Here is a 25,335-nt window from a genome sequence, read left to right on the forward strand (position 1 = left end):
AATATTCCTGAAACGTGTGGTATTGAATGTCGAAGGCTGGTGCCGCGGCCGAGGGCGGGCGGGGTTCAAATGTCTATTGTGTTAACGTTAGTTAAGATTCTGGAGCAGAAGCTTGTCTGGATTTTTATTCTCGTATATTATTTTTTCTTTCCTTTCAGAAAATGAGTTGATAAAATTATAACGAATTTATTAATTTTGTAATTTTAAAACTTGCAATGATTTTGAAATTATAAAGTCGTAAAAATTATATACTCATGTATGAGTATAAAAATATATTGTAAGTTAGTATAAATTCATACGAGACCTTCATTATATAAAAAAACGAACTTACAACCCGACCTTTTTTTAAATATATAACATAGTATCGTGATGTTCCCGCCCTCACCCCGCATTACATCGTTTTCCAGAAAGTAGTTCAACTTCGGAAGTGTGACGACCAGCTGGTAATGACACTATATTTTAATATCTAAACTAACAACTTTTAACTACGACATTTCTAATTTGTGTTGAAAATTACAATTGTTCCTATTTAAATTATATGAGAAAAAATATTGTGACGGAAATAGAAGATACAGACAGAGTTCGAGAAAAGATATGCAAGTAGAAGAAGAGAAGATGACGAGGGAGATGAAAGAGAACACATCTCGCGCTGACTAGAGAGGGAGATGGAGATTTAGTTCAGTTGATATGATTATTCTACATCACTTAAATATTGATGTACTTTGGAGTAAAACTCATTGTCTTCAAAACATAAAACCATCAAGGTCATTGAACAAGAATTCCATAAAAACCGTACAATAAAATTACATTCTCCGAAGTCAAGCGACTGTACTATATAAATGGGGTGTTGAGCTGCCTCAAGGAAGAACTCAATGATTTGCGGCGATCTGAGACGCCCTGGATCATATTCATTAAGCGGCCGTGTTCGACACAGACCCCGCACTTACACTCGGACGATTCAACAGACTACAAATTAATTAAGCAATTGTCCGCACGAGACATGTGAGCTGTAGAGGAGTGTGTGAAGTGAGTGGGCGTGTGATGTGTTTGTTACCTGCAGAGTGGTGCTGTCGAAGTTGGCGAGCAGCGCTGCGGGCGAGTCCAGCGACGGGCCCCGCCGCGACCCCACCCGCACGCCGCGCTCTGGAACAACACACGGACATTGAGTGACACCTCAACCGGAACAGATACCACCGATCACAAACCTTTGTGATTAGTACACACACCTAACACTCTTGGTATGAAGCCATTCAGCATCTTTATAATGATGAATTTGTATAACTGTTTGTTAAACGTTAATGTATAACAGATGTATTCACACGGTCACGAAAAATATACAAAAAATATTAAAAATAGCGGAAGATTAGTTGATAAGAATCATCTTATAACACTGAGAGGCTTCAGAAGATATGGAAGGGAAATCACTAGAAAATATTGAAAGAAATTAAAAAATAAAAATTAATAACTGAACGGCATCAAAGAAACAAATATATACCCTACTTGTATGGAGTATATGAAACTCTAATGAGCCAGACACCTACATCTTTATTTATTAACAAATTAAGTCTACATTATCCTGAATCTACTAGATAAGGTTCCCCTAAGAAGGATCTTCTTATATCAGATTAAAACGAAAATGTATGGGTGATGAATAAAACTTAAAGATGTTCGATTCCTAGTAGAAACTAGTGGTTGATTCGAAAGAAGTACATAAATATTAAACATTAAAACTCCGACTAAGAGAAATTCGATTTCAAAAACACAGTATGATATAACAAGAGAATTGTAGAAATCTATTGAAAATACATTTAAAGCGTAAGTCACAACGCGGGGGGGATCACATTCAAAACAGACGGTTCAGTCAAATAATTTCATATTCAAAAAGTACATCGTGAGGAAAACTAACTAGTTTAAACATGTAATGTAAAATGTTTCACAATCAACATGTATCACAGCGCCGCCTGAAGGTATCTCTGGATGCATCACTTGTCGGTCCTCATTAAAACCATTCCTGAACCTTACCACCGACTCCACTTCACAAAGACTAGTATCTATGTACAACCGGCTCTCGGGATTTAAGAAGTCTGTCCTCAAACCAAACAGACGAACAGACAGTCACATTAAATGATGGTGAAACAAACATTCATCAAACTACTGAGCGAACTGAATCTTATGAACGTGTGATATTTCTCATAACACGAGCCGACATGTAGAACATTAATAAATTATGGCCACTTAAACATTTTGCTCTATACAAACGACGATCACTTCATCGTCATGAACGACAAGCGAGCGACGTCGGGTTATGAGCATTGTATTACATTAATAATATTACAAGATACCGCGGTCTTAGGAAACAATAGGACCATATTGTGGATGAACATGGATGATAGAACAAAGCTTTAACAGATACCAAACCGTTTACAACTGGTACCGACAATTACACAACATTTCATTATTTTTAGTAAATAGTCTTATTTTCATTTTGTGCGGATTAAAACAAATGCCAGCGATAATTCTTTTTCAGAACTAAAATAATAATAATATTGATGTTGTACGTTCAGAGTGATGACGTCATATTTATTTCATACTTTTAGCATCGAAGTCTGCGGCCACGGTCCATTCATCGCCAACGAAGCATCGAAACGTTGTATCGGCAAATTAGATGCAAGACTTGTACCAAGTAATTATTATATGAGTAAATAGCGGCCATGGAATCGAACCGATTTAACATTCACTATAACAGAAGCATGAAAATATTAATGAGCTTCGACTAAAACCCTGTTAAAATTAAACCATATTAATATTATTGAAGATACACCTTTATATAAAATGTGTATCAGACAGACGAGCGACTGAAGTCACGTACTGTACAGCTCTCGGTATTAAAGTTTTGACAGTTACAAAGACAAACGATTGTAATCCTTATAGGGATCCTATTAAAGAGAATATTTCTCTGTATACTACAATTGGCATTGTCGCTATAAACAATACGATGCTGTAGCCGACTCTGTGTCACATTTTAATCATTATGATCCAGAACATAAGTACTATTTTAAAACGAGAGTCGTTTTTTAGGATGCCGTGAAGGAGGCGAGGTGAAAATAGGAAAAGTTTTATAAATATAAGTTTATTTCGTGGAATAACTGGATAAGAAGAATCGCAAGAAGCGCCGAGTAGCTTCCGCCTAGTTGTGGTCCTGTGTGTCGGACGGTTTTGTTCAATACAGAGAACTTCTTTTGAGTTGTTGGATCAAGAAGCTCGTTGTAATAATATCAAGATGTTTCTTGCTGTCAGCTGTTCGCGTGACTCGTCCGTCATCAGAATGGAATATTATGTTAGTTGCAAAACAGTATTTGTTTGATTCGCCACAGCCGACAACAACGGTCCGTAACTGTGACAACTCAGTAAATGTCATTACTGCCGAGTTATTTTATACCTATAACTCTGTGTAACTCGTATCAAACTACCGTCAAGTTGTCTATTTTTTAAGTTCCATCAATCACCAGCACACATTGAACCTTACGACAACCGTCACACGACACCGTAACACAGACATTTTACGTGGAAGTGTAAAACTTTCATTACTTTTCGTATTGTTTCGTCATCGTGAAGGAAATATTTTGAAACATTTTTATAATATATTCCGATGTCTTAAAACTCATTATAACATATATATGTTCTAGCTATATAAGTTTTGAAGGGAGGGTGTCTCTATCTGCCGTTGTTTCAGTTAATAATAACTGGTGGGAGGCGGTATCCAGGTCGCTGCCTCTACACACTCACTGCTCAATGATTCCGAGGCACCGATTTAACGCTTGTTCACTGACAACTTACGGCATTCAGGTTTTTGGGCGCACATAATGGACTACGGGTGGGGAACTTTAAAATCATTGGCAGTAAAAACATGGAATTCTGTGTCGCCGTCACAATTAGACCGACCTTAAATTGCCGGAGAAACAGAAATTTATTAAGATAAATTATGAAATCTTTTTTTTTTCATCAAAATTAAATTAATAAAATGGTATTTCTTATACTCTATCAATAATATCAAAGAACATCCAAAAAAGCTGAAGAAAGCGATAAAGAAAGAATTATTAACAAAGTTAATTACAGTTTTTTGTGTATAACGTCACTTGGGTACGTTCCTTGCACCAAATGTCTAGTGGTCATGGTCTCCTGTAGACATATTCATGGTGCTGAAGTCGCTCCGTGCGGAGGATCTTTGAAACTTGTTCATGGACTGAGGCATTCAATAGACATGTAAGTGTTTATGAAGGTCCCGCGTTTAGGCACACCTTAAATTCATGGTTGATGTTACAAAAAAAGAGCATAGGGTAGCATAAGAAAAAGATTATAAGTTTCGCGAATTAAGTTTCATATCTCAATAAATATGATCAAACAACCTTCCATCAGCGTAGTGTGCACCGTGTTATGATACATTCAACAATAGCGACAACTTTCAAATATGCCAACTAAATTTGGGAACACATTATCGTTTCCCCAAAGGGTACGATTTTAGTTCGAACAATGGTTTAATTATTGACTTACATCTAAACGCACAATGACGACAAGCCCTCCTCGCTATATGAACACTCTGGTGTCTGGAGTCGTTCATTCTTACTGTTATTATTAAACGGACTTATAACACGAACGCGGCTGTCTACAAGCAATTTATCAAAGTTATAGATGGCTACTCATGTCGCAACCGTTCCAAAAAGCGAACAAATCAAATAATTGCGACAGTCATATTAGTTTTCTTATGTGAGTATTAAAAAAGTATTATAGGATGATTTGACAGGTGGATGTGGACACTTCCATGATGGAATGGGACCTGCAACCGATACCGTCTAGTAGAAAGGATCGCGCGTGAATATGTACCTGAACATAACACAAAAATAATAACGATGCGATGTCACCATCACCTTTGACTAAGGAAGACAGGCTCCGCTTCGATATATTAAAACATCAGTTAAGGTCCCTCAGGCCTTCAACAAGTTTGCAACGTCGCACCTCATACAGAGAGTAGAAGTTTCTTATTCATAATAGTTAACGGGAACTGAGAGACAACTAGTATGCAGAGTCACGATGTGAACTTGGAATTGTCTTTCATTATATATGGATATGGGGTCATACGGTATGCGACCCCTTCGTTGGTATAGTAATATATGCATGTCCGTAATGTGTAGTAGTAATTGAAATAATCAAACTCTAACACAGGATTAAAGTTAATGACTGTAATTCAGAATGAAGTGTTTTAGTACCTACAATGTGTTTCTCGAGGGAACGTGTTGTTCCAGTACAAACAGTTTTAACATAATGTCGACCAGATCTCCGCTAAGTGTTCAAACCGCTTCTAATGCAAATTACGGCCTCGAATAGAACCGGGCTCTGTGCTAGGACATCACATCTCATAGCATTACAACAGCACTCAGACGAGGGACAACAGACGACAACCTTCACTGTTTTATTGAAGAGATCAGAATTGAAAACCGTTTAAACTTAATTTACAATCACTAGCGAATACAGTTTAATGAAAATAAAAATATAATTATAACCTTAGTGTCTGGGCTTCAAGCATCAAAATATTTAACTTTTCATTTGATAAACCCAAATATTATTCCAGTTTCAATAGTAAGGAACATTCTACAAGCCATATATGTTAGGACATGTTAGTCCAGCTTCTTAAAAAATACAGCAAACTCATTATCGTATATCAATAGACAACAGACAGACGCTAGCTCGGACTGCTGGGAGTGTTGGCAGGGAGACGACACATGTTATATATTACGGTGAGCCGTGGGAGCCGATACTACTACTATTGGTATGTTTAATCACAATTCATAAATCATATATTAAAATGGTTTTAAAATACAAAGTTACTGCTTTAATTTGTTTTATTATAATTTGAAAATTATTGTTAATACTGCTAAAGACTATTTGATTTAGAAAAGAGAAATTTTTGTGACCCGGCGTGGATTATATGAAAATGACCCTCTTCTTCTTTCTGCGTCTATTATTTAAAAATTTAGTATTTATCGTTGAAAATAATTAATAATCACTGAATTAATATTTATTAAACAGTTTTATTTTAAAACGTAAGTAAGGTTTTACTGCGTTTTATATTCAACATGTTTAAAATGATATAAAATGTTAATGTTCTGTAAATAATAAACAAAACAATACTAGATGTAATGCTAAGTAAGATTTTATTTAAAAATTTAGAGCGGTTTTTAAACTAAACATAAAAAGTGATTATGATGGAAAGAGAATAAAATAACTAACATCAACTTAGCTTTTATATATATGAATAATAATGTTGTGGATGACGTATGTGTGTACATAACTAAAGGCGAAGCGTCAATATAACAATGAGCAAGTTAAAAGGTTTCCGAGCCCGTAATGCCGCGGGAAATTTGACATTTTCACAAGTTATGGGAGGCCATTATTCCGCTATGTTGTGACGTCACGCACTAATAGCAGCAAAAAGTCCAGCGGGACGGAGTTTGATAACGGAGTTACCAGAAGAAAACCGGCAATGAAAAAAATTACAGAAGTACTGACTCGGTTATTAACTAAACATAATAAAATATTGTTTGGTGAAGTCGGTTTGGAGGATATACTAATTTATATTTGAAACAAATTATATAAAGCGTTTTAAGAAAAACTGTAAACAAAAACAATTTTCTAACCAGTGCACATCAAACGATCTTTTTTTTATACGAAATTAAATTTACTAATTTTGTTATAACGTTGTTTAATTTGTCTCTCAAATAACAATAGTGTAGACATTAACACACATCGACCACCCTCGCTTCCGACGTAGTGTAATCAGCGGTCGAGTGATTTTTATAAGTTTTGGCTGCGTCCGTCTGTTCATTTCACTAACGAAGCTAAAACAAAAACTTTTGAATGCGGAACGAGTCTTCATATCTCCATGATAATTCTCTTCGTTCAGACTGGGAGCAGTCAAGTGAAGCATATCTGAAGGAAAGTCCCCTCCGTTACATCAGAAGTCGAGTCACAATGTAACACGCACAGTCACAACGATCCTGGCTGAGGTTTCATTTCATTTCATCACACCTTCCTTAATGCATTTCATTTTTTCACAATTACTTTAAAAATCCCCGTTACGATATAAGGTACTCGATTCCCTCGACGAATACAAAAGAACCTCGTGCCCCTGTGTTAAGAGCTAAATTGCCTCGTCGATATCCAAGACATGGAATGAGGTGAATTTCGAAGCGATATTAGGGGTTCGTAAAAGCAATCAGCCAGGAGTTGACGTCACTCGGTTTTATACAATATAATTCCATACTAGATGTTAATTTTGTTGCTTTTACAGTGAGTGATATCGCAACTGCCTTACAACGACGAGAAACACACATGTTGAATCATCAGTATCTAGGGAATAACCCTACAGAGATAGGAACAAGTCCGTATTGTTGTGAAATAATAAATGAGACGAAGCCTCTGAGCATTCCATACGTTCACCGTACGGATGCCGGGTGCATCGCGTTGGAGGGAGAGAAGTTTGAACAGAGCCATGGACTTCCGACCCAGGTATAGGTTTAAAGGGCCAGTATCTAACGCGCGTTAAACGCTCACCTCCAGCGTCCAAGCGCCTCCCTCTACCTAACCAAATATGAAGAGAACCTACTGGGGCTGCCTACGAAGTATGTTCCAAGAATGAATCGATATTAGTTCTGGACAGGCCCAGGTCTTTTAGTAGGTGGTAGAGATTTTGCCGTCATACCTCTCGCTCCCACATCTTTCGGGTATAAATCCACGACGAACCTATTTCGAGTGAGTTCTTTTGTGAGCTCGTAATATTTATTGTGTAATATATATTGTGCAAGGTTTAGTATATTTTCAGGATAATTAATGACAATTGAACTACAATATATACAAATCAACCGACAGAGAATTAAGGTTTAGGAGGCGAAGGGTGAGAGGGATGTTGTGAACTATAGACCGGAGAGGAATTTAATAACATGAGTAGCGTTAGCTAAGTAAGAATAGTACAACTAAGTACCTGGATAACATGTGTAACGACCTTGCTCAGTACATACACACTCGGCTGTCTCATACAATACATAACGAAAACGTCGAAGATGAGCAAGCAGAGACCTTAACATGTGATGGATTCCGCGTCATGAACTGTAACCGGCGAGTCCTGCTTCCTAGGACAGTTATTATCTGACAGAAGCTGACGGTACAATCTCACTAAACTTCAGATTCATTATAATAAGTGTTAATAACGTTTTGAAACTGTGACTGAACCTTTTACTGACAAGTGGTATGCTGTGTCATAGTAATTTCTTTTTAAGCGTGCCATTTTAATGAAACAATTTTCATAATTTAATATAGAATTAGTTGTCAACAAAAAGAAATCGTGACAAGATTGTAAAAGATGGTTTCCTTAAGATATACATGGAAAGAGAATGTTCTAGAGCGAATATCATGAAACATCGAGCGGCTTTAGCGATTAAGGGATTGTTCTACAAACAAATAGACATATTCACTTACAGCACACGTTTTAATATAATATAAGTTTACACGTTCAACATAACAAGTTAAGGTTTAAAATATGTTTATTAGAGGAATTTGTTATCGGATATTCGGTTTAATTGAGATCATGATTGTCAGTCTGTATACTTTTATAATGAGGAACTAGTTGTTACTTGCGACTGTCACTGTCTAGGACAACATTTCACTTCAAGGTTTATTCCCGCTTCACCGATTAAAAATAGAGATCACATTTTTAACATTAAGCGACTCCTCTTCACTCTGCTATGTCAAAGATCGCGAACGGATCTTTGAGAGAAAAATAGAACTAAAGAGAGACGTGTCGAAATTACTTAAGAAATGTCAATCAATATCAATCAATCAATACATATTATCAAACAAAGTCCCTAGCCACATGTGTCTGTCTGTCAGTTCGCGATAAACGGAAAAATACTGCACCGATTATCGAACAGTTATCACCACTCGCTAGCGTTCTTGAGGAAGGTTTTAGTATATAATTTGTTAAGTTTTGTGTTTATTTGTGTGTACATTAACGATATTTGTTAAGGATGTCGGAAAAACATGAGCCGTCTGAGAGCTTTTAACGAAAACGCTGCCTAGAGTCTTTGAGATATAACAAAATAATGTATGGTGGAATTATGTATCTTATAGAGGTGTACAGAAAAGTTCGCGGCGGCATGTGTCTATACCTTAAGGATAACATACTATATGCATTTTATAACTTTTAAAAATTGGCATTCCTAAGGCGTTTATAGGAAGCTGTTTACATAAATACGGTATTTAGTTTTATCAAAATAATTTACTTTGTCTTAAAGCCTACATCAGTATCTGTAAATTATTTTTTAAGTCATTTAAATCGGGCGTACCGTTTGAAAGTTATCATAATATAAAATCAATAATTCTCAAAATTAAAGAGACTATTTTATATTTTTCATAAAGAGCCCGTGCGAAGCGGGGGCTAGTACCTAGTAACAAATATAGATCAGTATTTGAATCGTTTACATAAGAGACGGAGAAGTCATCAGATGAAGATTATCCGGGATTAGACCAACCACGCGACCTCATATTAATATTTACTAGACACAGGTATATTTAAAACTAGTGCCATTTAAAAACGACTTATTAAAAATTCAAGAGATGTCCGAAGGAACTTATTTCTGAATATGATATATATCTCGCTGGGCTATACGAGAACTCCTGGAACAGGTTGAACGAGCCGCCAGGGTGACGGCAGCCGTACAACCTTTGTGTTACTCAGACCACAAAAGAACTTTCTGAGACACTTCTTATCACAACAGAAGCAGATTTTCATTATAATACTACGAGGAATTATTTTGTTTTATAAACATAATGAACAATTATGTATTGCATGTAGTTGCAATTCCATAGACTACATCGCATCCCCAATGCAAATGAAATTGCAAAATTAATTATGTGAATGCAAATTTTGTGTTATCCAATAAGTATTAAACAATAAAATGAAACAGTTTAAAACGTAATTAGAATTATGTAAAATAATTTAAATGGAACCGAATAGAACCGTCGGACAATGGCGGACCATATACAAAGTGCACTTAAATGCTGAGCCATGTTTTTTTTAACGATAGCAAATCGGTTCCCGTCCGATTCGTCTAATTCCGCAGCCAGCCCGACGTCCACAGCACGCGCTCCCTGTATTTATTTTATTTATTTGTCGTCGTTGTCACCGACACAAACACCAGTCGACAGTCGACGAGTACTTCGGTATTCGTGCGCTTGACAAATTGATAGAATCCTGAATGTCAATATTCTCAGTCAAAACGCACGGAAGCAAACGACGTACGGAATGTAAAATACAAATTTTAATACATATTTTTAAGCGATGAAAGAAATTGTAAAGCGTTAATGTTCTGTAATTCGGAAGGTATGTCGGTTATTTTACAAACACCATTCGTAAGAGGAAACAAAATAAAAGGGTCACAAGCAATTTACTTAACGTTCTAAATATTTAGACTCGCTCTCACGGCTACTAGTAATTCCGCTCTGCCATTTTCAAAGTTCACAACGCCAACGTGTCCGTATCGTTTCGACAATTAAACTGAGAACTATCCGGCGACAGATCGCCTCATGTGCGTCAGATATGAACAATGTTATAATGAGAACGGCACATCCTCGTTTACAATGTTTGGTGATACAATTCTCCCGTGGATCATGTCCGAAGTTACCCTCATTACGACCCAGTGGAGTCGGCACGAGAGAGGACGGCTGGAATCACAATATGACAATAGAGGAGTTAACAAAGAGATATGTAGGTATATTCAAAAACGGAAATCGGTATCCACTTAGAGATTATCAAACAACAAATGATGATTTTTGTTTTAAGAACGGGCGGTAACTGATTATTAACTAACATTGAAAGACGGCGCGGCGATGCAACTACTACAGGGGAAGGTGTTCTCAACGAGATCACACTTAACGAACGTTAGAGAGGCACCCGACATATTTGATACGTGCTTTGAGTACAGAATATAAAACAGTACTTACATAAGTAAATGTACAATAATACATGAACTATGTTTTCAAAATAACATGGGATTTCTGGAGTGTAATAATAGAGAAAGGACGGTGGTTGTGAAATTTTTAAATTTTGTACTTGTAAGAACGACTGACAATAACAATGCTACCCCGTCAGCGAATTCGAGCCGTTCACTCCACCGTATTGGCCTTGAGTGTTCTGCTGAGCGACATTGGTTTTACTACTTGAAAACTGAAAAGGAATATGTCTGTACATAGACTCTCGTGGACTCCGGGGCCGTCCCGGGCAGGTCTAAAGGAAGCTCTATGAACCGCATACTATATGACGGCCTCGCCTTCAGGTAAATCTGCTTCATTGACCGGGTTGGAATGGATTACGGTAATATAACTTTAAATCAACGAAATGTGTATTAGAAAGTTCAGTGACCTTTCACAAAGTTCTGGAGTCGCCTCGCGAGACTATAGCATTGAACGATTTAGTTTGAGCAGCGCTGCAGTTTTACTGTCTCGACTTGTTAACATTTCATTTTACGCGTTCATCTTTAATTTAAACAAATTGAGGCAACATCTGTCTTATAAGTCAAGACTTAGCCATATACTTAATGATAAATTGAAACGAATCTCTTTTTCACCTCAAATATATTCGATTCAAGACATTGATGTGTTTAGGCGAGTGAAACCTTTTTAAGGAAAACATTCGTTCTTCATAATCGTGAGTAATGACTAAAGCTACGCAGCTTTGAACGCTTGAATAGCAATCTAATTTGCAGGTTTGATGGTTTTCTAATGTGAAGCGACATATAACAATGTAAAGGTCGATGGTGATTTAGGAGTCGTCAGAGGAGCCGCATTGCGGGTGACAGGTCACGGCCCGGCCGCTAATTACAAGCACGATAGAGGGACAGACGAACAGACATCGACCATGGACAGTCTAGGCCGGTGTCCGGGTTGGGGTCGATTTATAATTTGAGATCTTTTCTCTTGTTGGACCGTCAGCACTAATTTCGTTCACGTTCATATTTTTAATATAAACAGTCGTCAGTCCTCAGCGGTGCGTCGTCTGCCGCTCGGATGGCATGACTTGGATCTTTTCGAGTATAACATGACGTCACCCAGGAGTCACAAAGAAATTAAATATCTTTCGGTGAACATATTTTAATTCTGTAACGTGTAAAAGGGTCAGACCTGTGAGAAATATAGTTCGACCGCCAACCTCTGAACATAAATACAACTCCATTGAGGTAAATCATAAATCAATATCGGATCAAACATACGAAAGATCCACAGACTTAATAAAATAATATACGTGTGGTATTAAGAGTGGATCGTCCGACTGTGTTTTGTACAAAGTTTGCTGGTACAAGGGTAACTGTTAACTAATTAATATTGAAGACGTGATAACAAGACAAATCGATAGTTCATTTGTTCAAGTTCAACACTTCGGTTCTCCGGAGACTTCCGAGACATGAAACAGCATAACCGAAGATTACATATGAAGTTATTAATGCGTAACATTTGATAGAGTAATTACTTGAAGTAAACAAATATCAATATATGTGAGAGACCAGAATTAACGAATGTTAATCAGTCGACCCTTACAAAGTTAAAATTAATAGCTATCGTTGGGATCAGGGGCGCTAGGGTGAAACATATTTACTGCTCCTGTATTTGTTTGTATTTGAAACATAAAACGGAACTCGCAGAAACCGTTTACGATAAATAACCAATGTCTGCCGCTTCCTTTGGAACCTTTTAAAAACCATAAGAATGTTTTATTCGCTTGCGTTTGCAATAAAATGAACAGAGGTACAATATATACAATACAGATATATGGTAGAAGATGAATGGAGATAGTAAAAAAATGGTAATACATATGTGAAACAATCATAATTAAAAGCTTTTTACCGTTTTCTTTCTACTTTTGAGTTCACTTTCGTTCTTCCTCATTTTCATCGTGTCTGTGTTTAACTTTGCTGTTATAAGATTCTTTTTGAAAATTTGAAATTGCGAATACTAATAGTGGATAGAATAAATGGACACAGCAATGAATTAAGAAACCGGTATATAAGGTGAGGAACAAGAAAGTCCACAAGACTCAGAGAGTTCCCTACACAGACCATACTGATTTAGTTTCTATGTATAAAAAAAAATTATTTTTATTCACGGTGACCTGATAAAAGATATTTACCAATATTTTTGGAAAAATAATGAATTGATATATAGGCTTGTTTATTAAATTTTTTTCTTTTATGATCTATGATAGTAGGATATAACAGCACAGTAGTAACCAAACTTGAAGGTAGTGTTCGTGTTCTGAGGCGCGTTGTGTAAGTTATTACAGAAATAAAGGCGCGCAACCCAAAGGGGAAACAAACCTTCCGTTTAAGAAGGGAAAGCTATAAATAATCAGATAATGGTTGGAAGGGTTGAGTCGACGGAGTTAGTACACCTGAATACTTGAGGCGATTCCTACAGGTCCGAGTTCACACTTATAATACATTTAACCCGTTACATGTAGCCCGCGATCATTAATGGCAACTGAAACGAGTCAGACACAGTATGTTAACTGGTGATTAACTGGTGACTGACCGAAACCGATGGAACCTCTCCAACAGGAACATGTAAAAAATTATTGACTTCATTAAAAAGAACAACACAAAAGTTTATTTTATTTGAATTTGCCACATTTTAAAGAGAAATTCCAAAAGAACATAAAACTAATCGACAACAAATTTGGCGAACAGACTCGCTTTAAACTCCTCAATAAATTCAAACAAAATAAAACAAAGAACGTTTAGGATTCATTCGTTACGGGATTGTTGTTATTTAAGTCTCGATTTACGAGAAAACTTTAAACAAGAATCTGAGGCGCTCAGCTGATTAGATTCAGAGAGGTTTTACGAAATATATTGTAAACAGATAAAGAATTATTCTATAAACACACGCATCAACCTCTCCAGTAAGTTATTCAGTGTCGATTCGACCTTACTGTCGTTTGTGAGACTATTAAAGTTGTGTGTTAATAAATCTCATTTCCGTGTGTGTGTGTGTGTGTAGTGCACACAGACGACTCGAACATTACACATTATGAAGTCTCATTTACCGTCAGTTTGTTTACTGTGCGGTCGTCTTATACGACTCATAACTGTTTCGGAAGTTAATTAACATAATGTTAAAATGTTCATTTTAAAATATGTATTTGTTTTTCTTTCACTTATAGTTGTGGTACAATAAAGCACATCAAGTATATTGAACTCTCTGTCAAGTGCATAAAAAGCAACAAAAACAAACGAATGCGAAAGTGAGTAAGAAAAGTCGAGTGTAATGGTGAATGAAGGAGAGCACGTACCTTTTTAAAATTTAAGTTAATATTTCCTAAGAGCAACACAACACGTAACACATGCCACCAGCACGTCGATCATCGCACACGTGTTCCATATGCTGGTGATGAGGCAGCGCACGTCCTGGAGCCGCGGCCGGTGTGTTCCTACTGAACACTGACGCCGCTCGGCTCTCACCAAACGAGAGGGAAATTTTCACCCTTCGCATCCGTCTCGTTTCCTCTCTCCCGTTAAGTGTATATCTGTCTCCGTTCGTCTTTTCCTGGCGCGCGCTTTCAATGCGGCGGCCGTTTCATTCACGCTCGGTATTAAAGCGGATGTTTTCTTTAACGGATGCTTGGAATATGTCATTTGTTGTAATTCCTATTTATATTTACTTTAGATTACTGTAAAGCGATGCCCAGCCGACACGAACGTCGTTCATAAGTCGAAGGGACACGGAGGAGGACATACGTACTGTGTACAGTATACGCAGGCTGTTATAACTCGGAGAAAAAAACTTTCTACATGCGACCGTTAACTCGTAGTATAGTTTGAGATGATCCGAATGTGCGAAATATTCTTTAATAGCTTATTGAGTTTTTCTGCCGCAGAACTTTAATTTGCACGTACTCTGTTTGAAACCATTTTAAATCTAACGTTCTTTGGATGCATGTATTATACTAAAAACTGTGATTACTTTCTCAACTGTATTCTTATACGGTTTGTTATAAAGAGCAAGGTGTCTCACAACTCTCCGCCTCATTCCTCGTCGCATCCCTCGGGCCCTATGCAGGTGTGATAACCGTGACGTCACACTACCGCCCTTTCCCCTCCTCCCCCCTCCAAATAACCATCACCATATCACCACCATGCATTTCGCCAAGTATTTTTGCGACTGCGCTATGTTCGTACACATGTATCATATGAAGTTTATTGTCACAGATATTATCTATAATAGTTTGCTGCAGAATATTTTGCCAAAAGCCGTGACTCCTGGTGGCGTCGTGGGTAGATAACAAAGGATATAGATATGTATTCCAATCAAGTCAACAACGAAACCTAGTAGTAGTTTATTTCAATACTTAGAAGACGATACATTGTTTTAATTTTCTTTTATATTTTAATGTATGCAGTAGAATTTATGTCAGATCCAAAATTTAAAACGACGTCCTTTTTCTTCCTTCGAAAGAACATTTACTTGTAGATGTGCTTATATATACCGTAACCAGAGGGTGCTAAGTGACGCACTACACGACAAAACAACGCACGAGATTACAGCCCGAGACAAAACGATCTCTCCGAGTAAAACTATTTGGTAATTTAGTTTTAAGTGATCTTAAAATACAAGTTAACAGCCAGGTTTAAACCGCTTCCAGCGACCGCTTGTCATATTAATACAAGTTTAATGGGAATATATTGTAATAGATGTGTCTGCTCCAAAGAGACGGCGATTGAAAAGAAACAACAATGTATCATAAGGACCGTTTTTTACTTTTTCCGTTATAAAAGATTCATCTTAGTTGTAAGTGTGTTACAAAATCCGTCGGTGACGCGGCACACTCGTGCAGTGCTGTGGAAGTCACACATTGACGATATCACATTGGATGCGAACTTTATTATTAAATTAACAATATTTTTCCTCCACTTTCCTCGTCCTTTGTTTGTGTATGTCCCCTCTTAATAAAGTCCTCAGCAGTTGTCATCTCATTAGACATCCGCACACCCACACCCACACACCTACACACTCGGGTCTCCTTACTGATGTTAACAGGAAGGGAGGGTTGAAGATGTGTCGGAGTGACTCGACAGCCAACGCGAGACACGTTGGTGTCATGTGATATAGAAGAGGTATAGGAGATACATGCATGAATACACTGAGACGTTAAGCACACACTCACAACCTCGAATACACTAGTTCAAATACGATTCAGAAACAAGTTAATTCGAGTCAAGGGAAGTCTTTATTATCCTGTAGTGGACGTACATGTACCATGAGAGTCTGTGTTGACGGGTTCGCTCTCAATAGGTCGAGAGGCGCGGCAGGAACGACTGGATGAATCACATAACGACGGCCGGCGCGGTGACGGACCAGTCCGCGTTAATTATACATCAAAGTTATTATGCAAATAGAGAATACGTTCACAGGGCGTCGTCTGACGGTCTCACACAACGTAATCACGATCAAACCAAAACAACACGAGATGTAAATAATGTGAAGTGACCGCGAGACCTCACAGAGCCCTCTCGTCTGAAAAACTGTATTTTGATATTAAAATATATTCCACATAGGAATAAATAAGACCCAATGTAAAATCCGGGATATTCCTTCCACCTGTTTTAGACTACACATTACTGAAGTACACGCACACAAGTAATGGAATTTTAAAAGAAATTGTAACATTCATATGTCAAGTATTAGGATTTATAGATAGAGAACTACCTTTATGTAACAGAACACACATACACACACACGCACACACACACACACGCCCATACACATTTGACCTTCATTCAAAGAATGACATCGGAAATATTAAAAGATCTCGTAGCATGTAACATTTAGTTCGTAGCGGTGTAGTCAGCGTAGACAGTAGCGCGTAACGAATCTACGGCAGTGCGGCGTGTCAACACGTTTAACAAGGCCCCGGAGGTCCTCGTCTATATTATTATGAGGCTAGAGTCCAGATTTATTATGACTCATATTGGGAACAGACCGGGCTCCAAAACGGTTCACAGGCGGCGCACTCCTTGTAATTTACGACGATTACCGCGTTTAAAACGGTAACTCCGAATTAAGAGCGGTGCTGGAATTTTTTAATTAAAATATATTTTAGAGAGGACCGTCTAGACTTTAACTAATCAACCCTTCCCTCCCATCAGCGAGTCCTTCATTTCCCGTCCGATATGTGTGTAGTGTCCTACAATAACCGATCACACACCACAACACACATCACTGCACTCGTCAGACCGTATGTAGGTTACATTAGTCTGCGAAGCCTCCGTCCTCTGAGCCGTCTGTGAGCAGTCATCGCCTCGACCCAGAAAGCCTCTTTGTGTCCGTATTGTTTGTCATTTGTATGTTTTTTTGTAAATGGCTCGTTCTTTGAAAGCCGATGTCGCCCGTTCACACTCACCGGTGAGAGCGTGTTCGACTTTCACTCCTACAACATAACTGATCACACGAGAGGACTCTTTACACTCACCGTCACTATCTCATACCGAATGTATTAAATATGATAATCTCATCTGTGTGATTTGACCCAGACAGAAGCACAAAGTGTTACAATAAGGTACTTGTGGTTCAAGTAAATGTTGAATTATTTAAATGAACACTCGATTAAAATTTGCAAACTATTAAACAATCATCTATTAAAAAACAAAAATCCATCTCAGAGAAGAACCCGGGGTGTGTATGTTGTAATCAAATGACATCAATGAAAAAACTTGGCTCGTTGAGTTCGGCGATCCAGGAACGAGCCTCGCCATGGCGGGACGTTACGATGTCTCTGGCGGATAAAGATTATTTAACAGGGTACAAGCCAAGCCATTACATACAGTTTGGACTACAGACCCTCGCCTGTGACGGCAGATATGCACCGAGGTTAACCTGCGAGCCTACCGGGGTGGCAATAACACGACATATAAGTTTCCATTGCCGTGACCACACTAGAAGACCTCTTGATATGATTAGTGCGTTTTGCGTTAAGAAATCACTACAAGACAAATAACAGTACTAACGCACAGACGCTTACATCTCGCCTGTCCGAGATCACGGCTGCTGTAAAGTAACGAACACGTCGGTACTATGTAGAAAATTGTAGTTCATTAAAGTTTGCTTTCTCTAAAGCTATTTGAAATAAAAAATATAGAGAAAAAATACTTTAACATTTTGTACTTTATGAATACTAAAAATTTGTATTCTAAGATGTCGATTTTGTATTTGTATTTAAATTATTCGCCTCCCAGCGTGGTCTACAGAGGGGTCAGAGGTCGTCACCTCTAGTCTTGAGAGTTTAATCAATGCTCCGCACATCCGTTGGCACATTAAATATATGTTCACGGGAAGCATTGCAGTGTTGTCCAAGAGCTCTCTCAACACACAGACGACCCTACACACGCCGCATGTTCCTCGTCTCTCTGTTCTTAGTATATTTCTCTAACAACCCCTGACTGTTATAAATATTTTGTCACCAACAGCTTCTCCTTATTATATTAATGAAGATCATCGTCACATCAGACTGCTCCCGTCCTCTGTCATTGTTAGTCTCGTCCACCGCCTCTTTCTTGTTAGCGTCTGTCCGACATGAGCGTGCGGTTACAGGAAGCTTGTTATAGGCATGATGACTGACGTTAGTCTACTGTGATGTTAGTGACCAAGCACAGCAGCGCGAGGCGGTCAATAAAACAAGACTTACCAACAATCCATACTAATATTATAAATGAGAAAGTAACTGTCTGTCTGTCTGTTTTAACCCCGGGAAAATGACGAATTCCCATGGGAAAATTCAGATGGGCCGATCGCTTTTACGCCTAAACTACTGAACAGATTTAAATGAAATTTCGTTAGGAGATAGTTTGAGACTTAAGAAAGGACATGAGTTACTTTTGACCGCGGGAAAACCACGCATTCCCATGGGAAAAATCACTTTTCTGACCAAGGAAGGAAAAACAAAAAACATCGTATATAAAAATGACACACGCACACACGCATGCAAACGAAACCTCATGCACTCACATGGTCGGTTCAAGCGGAGGATGAGTGATGTACTCAAAATGACGCGCGCACATTATCATTAAAGACGCCTACAAGCGAATTATATGAGCAATCATCGACTATGTACTGGAAATCACTCGCACCCTCGCCCCACCTCCATCACAACCACCACCACCGTCCGTTACTCACCAATCTCTCCGCCAGCCTCGTCCTGCCTGATCTCCCGCCAATCCTCCCTGAGTCTCTGCACCCTGTCTCTTATCTCCTGGCACACGCTATGTTTGGCCGCGTGACACTCCCTCTCTATGTTGTTGTAGTTCTCCAGCACCTCCCCTATCTCCACCTCCTTGTCCCTCACCGCCTCCTGTAACAGTTGTCCGTCAGGTCCGTGCCCATTCCCCTCTGCCCCGCTCGACTCCCATCACCTAACCCTCCTCCACTCACCCTGAGGCCGGAGAGGTCCCCCCTAGTGATCCTGTCCCGGATGGTCTGAGTCCAGGCGAGCGCGTCGTCCAGCCTGATGCTGTACTTCCTGAGAGAGGCCAGCTTATGGGACACATACTGTCCGTGAGCCGACAGACTCGCCCGCGCCTGCGTCACGTACGATATTAAAATACGATACGATAATAAAATGAAAACTAAACATAGTGTTTTTAACAAAGAATAAGCAAATCAAAGAAACCATTGTGAGGCTGGGACAAAATTCAAAAAAATATATGTAATTTAAAACGCAAACCAATTTTTAAGTGTTAAAGTGAGAGCGTTCGGCGTTTTAGTTTTTAATAAGACTGTGTTACTTTTTGATAAGATCCTCATGTAATTATCGTTTCCACAGGTCTCGTGAACACACATCACCTCAAGAGTCCGACCAGTGTGCGTCGTCGCTACATCCATATCTTCACCACATTCGAGGGTCCGTTCCTTGTGCTACTTCCACACAAACCTCCAACAATCCTCGTCAACATCGGAGAGTCATTTCAGGCTTAGTGTAGTATTAACGAACAAACTGAACCTGTTGTCGAATATAACACTCACCACGTATCCCTTTCGGGATACACACGTAACCGTCACAGAACGACATTCGATTTGTGTTTGAGTTTAAAGAAAAGAATTCATTAAAAGTGTTCTGCTATCAGTATAGTCACAAACTCAGGGATCATAACATTGATGGACCTGGGCACGAGTCCACCATATATGACTGCATGTGTATGTTTTAATAATCTCAGAACGAGGCGTTTCATGTTAGGCGTCAACGGGAAATGTACATTTTTTGTTCCGGATAGCGGAATATTCAAACGGCGAGGACGGATGTGTCAGGACTGTCGCGAGAGCCGCCTGGCCCATAGAACCTAGTCTAGATCCTGCCCTCGACACGTGACTACTGATTAAAATCTCAACTCTAACACTTCGATGCGATACCGACGAAGAGACATTAGACACACGCAGACATACACGCATACATACGGGCACACACACACGCATGTTTAGTAAATACTTACACAACGTCGCAAGAATCAAATGTAGCATTTGTAGTGTATGGTGAACGTATCGTGTCGTGTCGTGTCGCGTCGTCTCGTGTCCTGTCCTGTCCTGTCGTGTCGTGACGTCTCGTGTCATGTCGTGTCCTGTCCTGTCGTGTTTATCGTGTTTGTCGTGTCGTGTCGTGTCGCGTCGTGTCGTGTCGTTTCACATGTCTTCCTCTGCACTATAATATTATAGATGAATGTAACAACCTACAGCCGTGTCTACTCACACCGTATAAACCGCGAGACCTATTCCGAAATATTCCCCGAGTATCGGGCAGGTGGTATCATAACGCCGATACGCGTTCATTATCATTACAGCACAACGTCCTTATCCTTCCACTTTCCAGCAGCCTGACCCCTGACCTGATGAATTTCCTCCAAATGACTGACCCAGTTATCGTTCTAATCTCGCTACGTGACTCACTTCACGTCATATCATTATACTCGTCGCTCTGTGTTATGTGCACGAGCTGAGTTACGAAGGTGTAATGAAGTCCGTAATAACCACAGTACACTCGGCAACAAACTCTAATGTCCCCACTAGTGGTAAGGGCGGCAGAATAAGTTCAATATTGAATAATGAATTCCTTCGAGATATTTCATTTGGGCGCCGTCTCCTTCGTGTCATGCGTTTGTTGCGTCACAATAGATGTAAGTCTGTAGAGAGCGTGCCGCTCACTGTACGGCTGAGGTGGTTACCGTTGTCACTGAACTGAAGCCACACGACATCGCTTCACCGTTCCTGCCCTGGAAGTATTACAACACATCGCCGTCTGCTGAGGTGTCCTGTGTGTTATCCTATGTAATGCCACGGACCGCTCCGTTCTCCAACTACGGAGCGAGTGTGTAGGAGGTAGTATCTAACTAGTAAAGTGGTGCCGGTACCTGTTCCAGTTCCAGTCTCTCGTCCCCGCGGGCGGTGGTCAGGGCGCGCGCCACCTCCTCCTCCCGAGCCTGTACACGGAACATACATATATATTATACTGACGCATTCACTCACCACGACCCCTGCTACTGGGAAGGTTCCACACGATACAGTACGGTATCCCGGGACGGTCATTACAACAATATTGTAAGTGGATCTGGAACCGGGCCAGTCTATTGCGGTGACTTCGATTCACTACGACGGAACGCGCTTAAGGCAAAATATTTTATGAACACCGATACGACTGCATGGAGCATGGAGAGGAACGAACCGACCGGCTTTTATAATATTTTATTTTTATAACTGAACTATATGAACGTAGAGATGCCGTATTAAAAATATCTTCACGACCGCTCTATGGGGACAAATATAGAAAGAAACGTTTCTCAATCGTTTAAATGATAAACGTTCCGTCCCGGCTCGGCGGCGGAGCACTCACTCGCACGGAAGACATGTGGAGGGAACCGCTCCCAGCGCGCTCCTCGCACGAAACTTCAATTTAAACTGAAAGAAAAACAAACGGCGTCATCGGCGGCTGAACTCCGAACGATCGAAAACACTCCGGGTATTTTCGTCCAAGTGTCGACGTACAGGTGAGTGTACACACGCGACACGGCACACAGCTCGTGCCGGGACGCCACATGAGAGGGGAGCCACAACACCCACTGTGGAACTCGGATGTCTTCCGGAACGAACAAATCTTTGAATAAAGATAAAGTAATCGCGAGCCCGCGGGGTGTAGACCTGGCCTTAGATTATTATATATAAAAATATAGTTCGAGACAGAGCCGCTTTACGGATATATGTATTCCGTGTTAGAGCATGTGCATTTAAGAACATAGCCTGGGACCCTCGTCCCAACACATCGTATTGTATCCCGATCATGAGTTCTTCACGCGTGAACACTCTGACCCTCGCAGAAGCTCGAGAATAACTTACAGAATTTAGTTTGTTAAAAGTTCCATGACTTTTTTCTTATTTCGAAGAAAAAAAATATAAAACACATAACGCAGAATATGAAGCGCAGATGACTCGAGTCCTTCACACTGAGGAAGTTACAACTACCGCCGCTGACAGCCAAAGAATTACTAGCGCCTCAAGTCGGTTACACGATGTCTACCGGAAGGTTGAACGGTTTGGATGGACGAGACAACACCCGCGACCAGCTCACACATGCAACGTGTACAATGTGTAGGACGGTCACCATCACACACCGGAGACGACGGCAGCCGAGGGAGGAGGCGTAGGAGCGTCTCCACAACTCACGGCGAGGCACTTCATTAATGAACGTGTACAACTTTTAACAAATATGTAGTGTTCGGATCGAATTCTGGGTTTATTGTAAACTAACGGAAGTTTTATGTTTTCCGGAGTGTTTTTTTCTCGCAGAAAGCAAGATAACCATTCATAACATTAGAGATCGTTAGAAGAGATCGTCGCCTTGTTCACAGACGGACGCCGGGGACGGACACCGAGAGGGGCGACCCTGGACCCTTGATGACTGCGGGGTGGCGACCTCACCTTGACGAGGCTGTGTCGGACGGCGAGGCTGGCGCGGTCCGCGGGGTGCGCGCTGGTCGTTAGCAGCAGCTCGCGGACTCGCGCCAGGGTGGCGCAGGTCTCTGGCCGACGAGCGCGAGACCGCTCCTTCACACTCGTCGGACTGGTCGTCCGCAGAGCGCGCACCCTCTCTTCGGCGAGCGCGCGTCGTCTCTCGTGTTCCTGGATCTGTCCCCGGACCTTCTCCCCGAGCGCGCCGCCGCACGCCGCTGTCACTGCTCCGCCCAGCGACTTCAGCTCATCCGCTCCCCGCGTGCACTCCTCCAGCTGACACACACACAAACACGTTATTCGAAGGTCACATGCCGCTGACGTCACTCGTCTCTCCCCTCACTTGTTCCTGCCAGATGGCCAGTCTGTGATGGTCGCAGGCGCCGCCCTCCTCCTCCACAGTGTCCAGAGCCGCCAGCAGGTCGTCCAGCTGTCGCCCGCCCTCCTCCAAGGCCCCGTACAGCCTCGCCCACGTCCCAGCACACCTCTGCCACCTGTGACACACTCCGAATACAGTCTCCCGCCTAGTCGCGGAGCCCTCCGTCTCTCCCCCTGGCCCGGTCCGTCACCTGTCACATCTCTCGCGGTAGTCCTCCTTCAGCCGTGTCAGTTCATTCCTCAGCTTGTCCGTGACCCTGGCCGCCTGCTCCCCGCCGACCCCGCGACCCTCGACCTCCGCCAGTGACCTTTCGATGTCATCGATGGCGCTCTTTATTTCCTGTACATATGTTCGTATCGTATAAGCACGTTTATCCTGTTTTGGTTTTAATCTCAGTAACGAGTCCGTTACACATGTTGTTGTTGACCCAATCAGATGTATCATGTCAAGTATTTTTACAATCGACTACAACCTCCTCTTATACAATCGTTAGACCAAAATTAAAGGAGGCGCATTTAACATTTTCTCTTTGTTTCTATGTTCTAATTCTAGTTGACCTTGTTTTTAATTTTTTTAAAACATTACATTTTTTTTGGCATAAATACAATGTTTTTTTTTTTTATTCCTTTTTCCTTCTCTGTTGAATTCGGTGGTCTAATGTATCGTGTGACTTACGTTCAGAGCGTCTTCTTGTAGCGGGAAGTCGTCATAGTCTCCTCCCCCGAGCGGGGACCCCCGCAGTGACCCCAAGGCTCTGGACACAGCCTCGCGCTCCAGGTTGCACCGCGTCACCACCTCCGAGCGCTCCTACAACACACATTCCTAACTGTAATAATTTGCAGCGCGGTCGGCGTCAGAAGCTCGATCCTTACGGGGCGAGTCTCTCGTACCTCTAGGTTGTGTCGGTGATCGTCGGAGCCTCGCCGCTGTTCTCGGGCGGCGTCGTATTCGGCCAGGGCGTCCGCGACGGCTCGCTCCGGGAAGGCGACCCGCCGGTCTCGCAGATCTCGACACAGGTCCCGCAGTCGGTTCGCGTCGTGTGCGGCGGCCGAGCCCCCGCCGGCCCGCCTCACGGCCTCCAGCCTCGCCCCGAGCTCGCGCAAGTCGTCCTCGGCCCGCAGCGCCTCTCGCCGCCGGTGCTCGGCCTCCGCCCTGAGCGCGCTCCACCTCGCCCGCAACGGGTCCTGCACGACCTCCTGCAGTCGGTGAGCGAGCGCGGGCCGAGTCCCATGCAGACGGTACACGAGGCTGTCCCCGCGGGAGATGAGCGCCGCCGCGTCCGGGGCCACGCCGCCGACTTGGTTCTTCAGAATCTGTAAACGGCGAGCGTTGTACGAGTGTCGGCGGGTCATGGCGAAAGGCTCGCGACTGGTTGGCGTCGTACCTCTAGTCTTTTGGCGGGGTCTCTCTCCGCCGGCACGGCTGCCAGTGTCAGCAGCACGACCTGTAGCCGTCGTAGCATCTTCTCCCCGGCCGCCTCTAGCCTCGCAGCGGCCGCCTCGTCGTCCCCGTCTTCCTCATACTCCAGCTCCTGTTCCACTCCCTCACCTTTCTCCTCTTCTATCGCCGATATTTCGTCGACGGAAGATTGGTCGACTTTTGTCTGTGTAAACGAACCCTGATTTATATATTTATATAAATATAAGGAAAAACCGAAGGCTACTCTTCGATATAAACCTGCTCGTGTTCCTCCACCTTATGACCCTTGTGATCGGCCCCGACCACGTGCGCCCTGTTGTCTTCGTGTTTCTTCACAGGAGTCGAGGAAGACAGCGGCTCCCTCACACGCGTCTAGAGACCAACACGAACATGTTGCTATAATTTTTTTGTCAATTCGAGTCTTTTAAGTCAAAAAATGTATCAGTTTCAGTATG

At 41.3% G+C, this 25,335-nt stretch overlaps 1 protein-coding gene across 1 annotated transcript in view; it reads right to left on the bottom strand.

Annotated features, from left to right (window-relative positions):
- LOC116773824 (dystrophin, isoforms A/C/F/G/H-like) overlaps nt 1–25,335 on the bottom strand; it is a 228,887-nt gene that overhangs the window by 183,375 nt on the left and 20,177 nt on the right. Inside the window, exons 25-35 of the mRNA XM_061523731.1 lie at nt 25,139–25,252; nt 24,846–25,064; nt 24,352–24,774; nt 24,137–24,268; nt 23,652–23,800; nt 23,426–23,576; nt 23,053–23,358; nt 21,492–21,560; nt 19,525–19,671; nt 19,270–19,444; nt 1,055–1,143 (exon numbers count right to left, since the gene is read on the bottom strand). Coding sequence (XP_061379715.1) covers nt 1,055–1,143; nt 19,270–19,444; nt 19,525–19,671; nt 21,492–21,560; nt 23,053–23,358; nt 23,426–23,576; nt 23,652–23,800; nt 24,137–24,268; nt 24,352–24,774; nt 24,846–25,064; nt 25,139–25,252 — 1,974 coding nt within the window. The remainder of the gene's footprint in view (nt 1–1,054; nt 1,144–19,269; nt 19,445–19,524; nt 19,672–21,491; nt 21,561–23,052; nt 23,359–23,425; nt 23,577–23,651; nt 23,801–24,136; nt 24,269–24,351; nt 24,775–24,845; nt 25,065–25,138; nt 25,253–25,335) is intronic.

This window comes from Danaus plexippus, chromosome 20 (assembly GCF_018135715.1).
Source record: "Danaus plexippus chromosome 20, MEX_DaPlex, whole genome shotgun sequence".
NCBI classification, from domain to species: Eukaryota; Metazoa; Arthropoda; class Insecta; order Lepidoptera; family Nymphalidae; genus Danaus; species Danaus plexippus.